At 39.6% G+C, this 7099-nt stretch overlaps 1 protein-coding gene across 3 annotated transcripts; it reads right to left on the reverse strand.

The window, feature by feature from the left end:
• Positions 1-203: 203 nt before the first annotated feature.
• LOC121267341 lies at positions 204-2356 on the reverse strand. 3 transcript variants are annotated; one of them, XM_041171204.1, is made up of 2 exons: positions 1486-2356; positions 204-358 (listed from the first exon to the last, which is right to left on the reverse strand). In XM_041171204.1, exon 1 carries the CDS (start codon positions 1824-1826, stop codon positions 1488-1490), a length of 339 nt encoding a protein of 112 aa, XP_041027138.1. In that variant the 5' UTR covers positions 1827-2356; the 3' UTR covers positions 204-358; positions 1486-1487. The 3 variants fall into 3 exon arrangements, with proteins under 3 accessions (XP_041027138.1, XP_041027137.1, XP_041027139.1); XM_041171203.1 differs by having other exon boundaries at positions 204-511; XM_041171205.1 differs by lacking the exon at positions 204-358 and adding an exon at positions 829-1306.
• Positions 2357-7099: the final 4743 nt, after the last annotated feature.

Raw genomic sequence — 7099 nt, forward strand, 5'->3', positions numbered from 1 at the left:
TTACTATAATTAAATTTTAAATATTTGAAATTTAATTAATCTATTATAAATATATTTTATTTTTAATAGCTAAATACTCAATAGATTTAATTTTTAACTAATCCAATAAAAATGTCCTAAAAAGGAAAGAGACAACAAATTCAAGTACCTAATCTCAATTCTAGAGAAGGATGGATTTCTTATCTGCTTCCATTTCTCTTCCTTTTGACTTGATTTTGAAAGGCTCCCCTATCAGAGAACACCACCTGGACACCTCGTCCCTCTTGTTACTTTCACGAAGCACATCTCTATGTGAGGCTGTGAGCTCAATGATGTTCATTATCTGATCTCAGCTAGGAGATCCAACGGCTCTATCACACTTCATGTTCCAATTTAATACAGATGCAGGAGTTACTAAAGGCTATAGCTGAGTTCTGATAAAGAAACATTGAACTGTGACATGACAAAACATGTTCGGCTACTTACTCCTCCACATAATCAATATTTTTGCTATACCTGCAAGATTGACAGCCTGTGGTTGCAGTACTTCGCTATCAAGAATTTATATTCCCAGACATCATGTCCCAGATGAAATCCAGAGTATCCAAGGAAGATGAAATCGCAATCCATGTTGCTCTCTAATTTAGCTTTCAAAACTCATTCAACTTAACTCAACTCATCTCATTATTATAATTTTTTTAAATTTCTACACAAAATCTAATAAATAATTTAACTTTTTTAAATTCTAAAATACTAATAATATTAAAAATAATATTTTAATAATATTTTATTCAATTCATCTAAAATCATTTCGACTTATCTCCGAATTCAAATGAACCTAATGTTGCTTTTCCAAGCTTTGGCAATATATGAAACGAGGTCATGAGCATATCTCCTCTATGCTTTAACCTCAGCTTAACCCATCAACCCGTGATTTTATCTACTTCGGGTTTTTGTGTGTCCTAACTCCATAGTCCGAACAATGCTTTTTCGGTTTGAGCGAAACTGGAGTAGTTTTGACTATATCCATTGGGAGACATCAGTTGAAGGATATTGGTTATTTTTCCTCAAAGCAGGCACACTGGTGAATCATATAAATCTCCAGTCTGTGACAGTTACAGCAACCATCTACTATTTGGTTACATAAAATTTCTGTTTTGACCAAACTTTCATAAGAAAACCACGTAATGTGCAAACTGACATTCTAATCACATAAGAATATCCATGTAATATGCATTCATAGTTGTAAGAAATTATAGGACAGCATGTCCATCCTTCAACTCAGCGTTACCACAAACTTATGCATCAACCAAATAATCCAGGCATCCTACGAGCAAAATTTCCCAACCCAAATTTATTGAGGCCAAGAATATAACATAAATGTCAATAAACAATTACATAAACGGGAACAAAACACAGACTCAAACAAAATCAACAACTAGAGTTCAAATAGAATTGCTTAATTTCAGATGCAAGTATGTTTTTGAAGAACATATAAACACTTACTATTAAAAGACCTGCAACACAGGCCTCTTTCCAAGCCTCTTGATCTCCTTATCCATTTTCCCTGTAAGCATCAATCCAAACATCTTGAAATCACATATAAAAGACCAAAACGGATGCCCGAACGTGGCCGGAACGTTCCCTTCGACAAAGAAATGGCTGTACCAGGCCAATCCATACCCAAAGAATGGCACGAGGAACAAAAACCACCAGCTAAAGACCACCGAGCAAAGCGAGAAGAAAATACCAGTAAGCATGCCCACAAAATGCCAGCGCCGTGTGGATGGTTTTGAGTGTTGGTTCACATAGAAAGCCCAAAACTCGTCTAAGCTCCTAAAATTCATGTCCTCCACAGAAACAAAATGAGCCCGATTCAAAAATATAATTTTATTCCCCAACCCTTTCTTGCTTTCCTCATAAAGATATAACCAAATCAGAAATTTGATTCTTGGGTGCTCCTAATATAGTAAATCGGCAATCAATCCAAAGATGCAATATAGTTTTGGTCGAATTTGAAATGAATTGAGAGGTTTTGAGCCTAGTTAGCTTCTGGGTATACTTCAAATCATCATCACGAACAAAACCCAGAAAGATCTTCTCGTTTTTGGGCGAAATTCTTTCGCTTAAGACAGATTTTCTGATCTTTACACCTTCTCTGTGAGTGGTGGGGATGCCAGCTCGATGATGTGCTCGAGAATTTAAATATGGGGATATCAGAAACTGAGTGGTTCGGTCTGAACGTTGGACTGTATCTCTCTCTCAGTCAAGAATACAAAGTAGGTTCACGGTCTCGTCGAGCAACAATCAGTCAGAGTTTCATCATTGATTTTCTCCTTTTTCTCATTCACAAAACTTGGCATTTGGGTACCGACAAGAAAATAAGGCTCGTCTGGAAGTCATCTCCTCTTAAAATCTTATCATAATTTTCTTTGCCAACATTATTTAAAGTAAATACTTTTTAATTTTTAATTTAGTATTTAATTTTTAATTTAATTATTATAATTTTTATAAACTTTTAAATAACATATAAAAAAACTATTTTATCAAATATGAAAATAAAAATAATATCCCTTAAAAAAAGCAAATAATATTAAAAAAATTATATTATCACAATATTTTTAATTTATAATACTTTTATTCAATATTTTTTTCTCTACTTTTTCAAAATTCAATAAAATATTTTAACTCAAATCATTTCACTACTATTTATATAATTACATTCGCATCTCATTATCTAAATGTCATATATATATTTGGAATGCCTTCTGAATCATGACCAAATATGTTACTGTATGAAGCTTCTGAGGATGCTTCTGAATTATCGTTTTCAGAATTATCGCTCGTGGATTTAGACAGTTGTTGCTCAAGTAATTTTATTAAATCTTTTTTGTCAAGTCTGTTTAGGATATTATCTTTGGCAGACTTAGAAGATTTCTTTGAGGATGAGCTGGTGACTTTGTATGTGTATATATATATATATATATAAAAATCATTATTATTTTTCTCCCTTAGCTAGCTACTAATCTTCATTAATGGAAAAGCAGTCTGATACAAACATAAAGTCCATAATATACAACAAAATATTAAACATGGGGATTTTTTCCATTATGGAAGTCTAATAAGCATTAAGGAATCTTAATCGGTGGATGTTTTCGTACAAATTATTGGAATTTGCCTGTTGCATGATGAAATGCGATTCAATAATTATATTTTTGAGATGTTGGGAATGAGCTTCCTGGACTCCTATAAATGCTACTTGTGTAGCTGGTTCTGCAAATCTTAAAGAGCCATCATGTGATCTATATTGCTGCTGCAGTGCTACCATTTGATCTAACTACTACATCAAAGGTGATTGAATACTAATCCTTGCTATTAAAATGGTCTTTATACACTCGGAGGACTCTAGAGATAAATTGTTCAATGGTAAAGTTGGAGGACTCATGAATAATCTTATTTCTAGTGAACCAAAGGATTTCCATAGCAAGAAAACAAACAATTAGAATTGATGAGTTTCTTTAGCTGAAAGATTTAGGTCCTGTTTGGATAGTGAAATGAGATGAGATAGTTTTAGATAAAAGTTAAAAATTGAATAAAATATTGTTAGAATATTATTTTTTAATATTATTATTATTTTGAGATTTGAAAAAATTGAATTGTTTATTATATTTTATGTGAAAATTTAGAAAAGTTATAAATTATAATGATGAGATGAGATGAGATGAGATGAAATAATTTCATTATCCATATGGGGCCTTAGAGTATTTGCAGGGCTAAGAACCAGCTTTATCCAATTGGTAATGTCTTGACCAGCGAAGGATGAGATATCTAAAGGCCAAGGTGATTTTCTCCACATGATTCAAGAGAAAGGACACTTCAAAAAAAGATAAGAGGTATTCTCTTCTTCCATGCGATAATGGGGCAAAGGATCTGTTCTTAAGTGAAAGGGATGCAAATTTTTAAGAGAGACCTCGTTGGCAAGATATTGTTTAATACTTTTTAAAGAAAACTTTTTAAGCAATCTTGCATTTTTAAAGCCCATAGTCTTTTCTAAGTTGGAGAAGGATGAGAGGAATTAAGATCATTGGGTTGGATAGAAATTGCAGCATAATTTATACGATTTGCTTGTACCAATGAGTTTTTTAATTATTACATTATCCCATTTTGATTAGGTTTGGAAACTGTTAATGTTGACGATGTGTTTCACATTCCAAATACAGGACTTAGTTACTTGCAACACAGAGAATATGAGAGGCTCGGGGTTGAAGGGTTACTCTGATGCCTAAGTTAATTTTTATCCCATAGAGAGAATTCTAATAAGCAAGAGAACGTAAGTCTTGAATTCTAACTTGGTGTCCAACTTCTATATTGCTTGTTGAAAGGGTACTTCGCATCCCATTTCAGAGGCCCTAGTAAGCCTTTCGTGCACTCTGCCAGTGACAAGAGGTTTTGCTGTGATCTCTGTCCATGTCCCATACCAGATCCTTAATTGGGGTTGATGTGCTTCTGTAGTGTTGTATCAAGGTAGGTGGCATCCTATCTTTCTACATTAGTTGGTTTCTTGCTTAGGCCCTGGGCCTCCTTTACCTGTACGAAATTCATGGGCCAACTACACTACTGAACACTGGGCCTCCAGGTTAAATTTGGCCTGGCCCGGGAGGGATGTAAATATCCCTCCCAGTTAGGCCTAGCCTGATAGGGGATGCAAATATCCCTTCTAGTTATCCCATAAATTCCTATTGTACGTATAATGAGAATTTTTGTCTTCTTTTCTTACTTTCATTTTTTTTTGCGCATGACGACTTGTGACATTTGATGCGGGAGATGCTTGTCACACATGTCACATTCCCACGTTTAGGGTTGTGTCTAACGGCTTGATCCGACCTTCCCTAGTGCAGCGGGTATTGTGGGACTTGTCACTCTGTCGTTTCATTCCTGATGACACATTTCACTTTCCTGTCTAGGCAGCCCGATCGCCACAGTTGTCTATATAAACCCAAGCCCCATGCTGCCTTTACCTTCTTGCTTTCTTATCTCTCTCACTCCCGTTGTGACCCTCGTTTGTTTCCTCTTTTCAGTTTTTCTCAGTTCACTTATTTCCTGTTCACCTTCAAACCCTTTCTTTCACCCTCTCATTCCTCCTTCAATGTCGCCTAAGAATACCTCCCATTTTGCTTCTCGGGGTTCTCATTCTACCTGTCCTGAGGGACCTTCTAGGGTTCTTGGGGGTCTAGATCATCTCAAGGTCTGTGATGAATCTTAGTTCTTCAAGAGGTATCTTTGGGCCTTGGTGGTCACTTCTGCGGACTTGAGTTCATTCAGATCTTTCTACAAAGTGCTTGACTCCACCAACCTTGAGGCTCCGACGAATCACCAAGAGGCCGTCGACTCGGATGGTTTTACCACGAAGGTGACATTGTACCCCTCGATGTTCACGAATGGACTGCAACTGCCTTTCTTCCGCCCGGTTCGAGAAATCTTAGACTTTCTCCAATTGACTCCGTCGCAACTTCACCCTAATGCGTGGAGGATTTTACTATGCTGCTCCGTCGTTTGGCGCATGGTCCTAGGACCCGTAGGCCAAGGTTACCAGGACCTGACTGCCCAAGAGTTCTTATTCACGCACGGGGTGCTATGTTTGGGCTGTAATCTATGTAGCTTCCGCTCTTGTCCAAGATACAAAGTTGTTCGCTTAGAGTCTCATTTCTCCTGTGTTGAAGATTGGTTCAGATGGTTTTTCTTTGTGACGGGAGAAGGGTGGGAGTTTCCCATCGAGGAGGATGCCCGCCACGAGTTCCTTGTTTGTGCTATTTAGGGAGTCGTGCTGGATGATAAGGAAATTAGCTTGGACCTGACCGGGTAGGAGAAAGTTCAACTGAAGGTAGTTTATGCTTGGGTGGAGGTGTACCCAGAGGAAGTCTATTCTAACGCTTTGCTTACCAGGACCAACATAGGCTTGTTCTTGGTGTCGCCAAATTGATTTTGCTTCATCGGGAGATGCCTCCGAAGAGGTCAATTAGCTTCTCGGTGGCGGAAGAGGCCTCCCAGTCCTCCACTGGAGGGAAAGGGGAAAAAAGCCTCACACTGAGGTAAAAGAGTCCCAGGAGTCGTCAGGGTCGGGTAGCAGCGGCAGTAGCTCTGAATCACAAAGGCAGCCTTTAGTGGGCCAGTCTTCTTGGGCTCCATCCACATCGAAGGCTGCGGAGCCAGTTCGAGAACAAGTGCATTCCTCGGGTGGTGTTGGGGCTTTTAGGGTCGAACAACACCTAGTCTCATCGCCGCCGGTGTTCTAGTCTTCTATCCCCGAGCAAAGCAGAACTAGCAAAAATCCTCAGCCGAGGAGAGGAAGAGCTGGAGATGGCCTTCATCTTGGCATTCCTTGACCCCCCTAAGGGATTCTCGCGTCTTTGTCTTGGCTCCTGAGGTCCCCCTTAAGACGATTCCCTCCCCCATTGTTGATGATGCGACGGTTAATGTTGAGGTCATAGAGTGCTCGGGCAATATCGAGGCGGTTGCTTCTCCGTGCCTCGATTTTCCCATGGGGTCGTCTCTAGGCCACCCAAAGCTATTGATCTTGATGAGGAAAGGGTCTCAATCCCTGAGACTCCCTCCTGTGTGTCCCTCGAACCTGAGGCTGTTTCATCGGTGGCTTTAGAAGAATTCGCTAAGGTGGCTCTTCCCTTAGCAGTGTCGGGAGAGCACCGGGTTGGTGGCGTCGTCTCGACCACCCAATCCGACCAAGGAGTTGGCAACGAACTGTGGCCAGTGACTGAGGTAGACTCCCTGAAGGATACTATTAGTAGCCATGAGGCCGTGGGGCGTTCAAGTGGGTAACCACTGCTGAACGTGAAGCTGGGCAAATGACCCAGCTAGAGGTCACTACTAGGCATGAGGCCAAGGGGACGTCCGAGCAGGAGAGTGTGGTTGGTCGTCCATGAGGCTGAGGGGATGCATGTGTTGGAGGTGTTCGAGCACGAGATGGTCGCTGGTCACAAGGCTGAATGAATGTTTGTGCTGGAGACCACGACTTGCCATGAGGCCAAGGGAATAACTAAGTTGGGGCTGGTAGAAGGCCTTGATGCCACGGGAACATACGGGTTGTGGGTTGTCTTTAGGATAC

The sequence above is a fragment of the Juglans microcarpa x Juglans regia genome, chromosome 5S (genome assembly GCF_004785595.1).
Source record: "Juglans microcarpa x Juglans regia isolate MS1-56 chromosome 5S, Jm3101_v1.0, whole genome shotgun sequence".
NCBI classification, from domain to species: domain Eukaryota; kingdom Viridiplantae; phylum Streptophyta; class Magnoliopsida; order Fagales; family Juglandaceae; genus Juglans; species Juglans microcarpa x Juglans regia.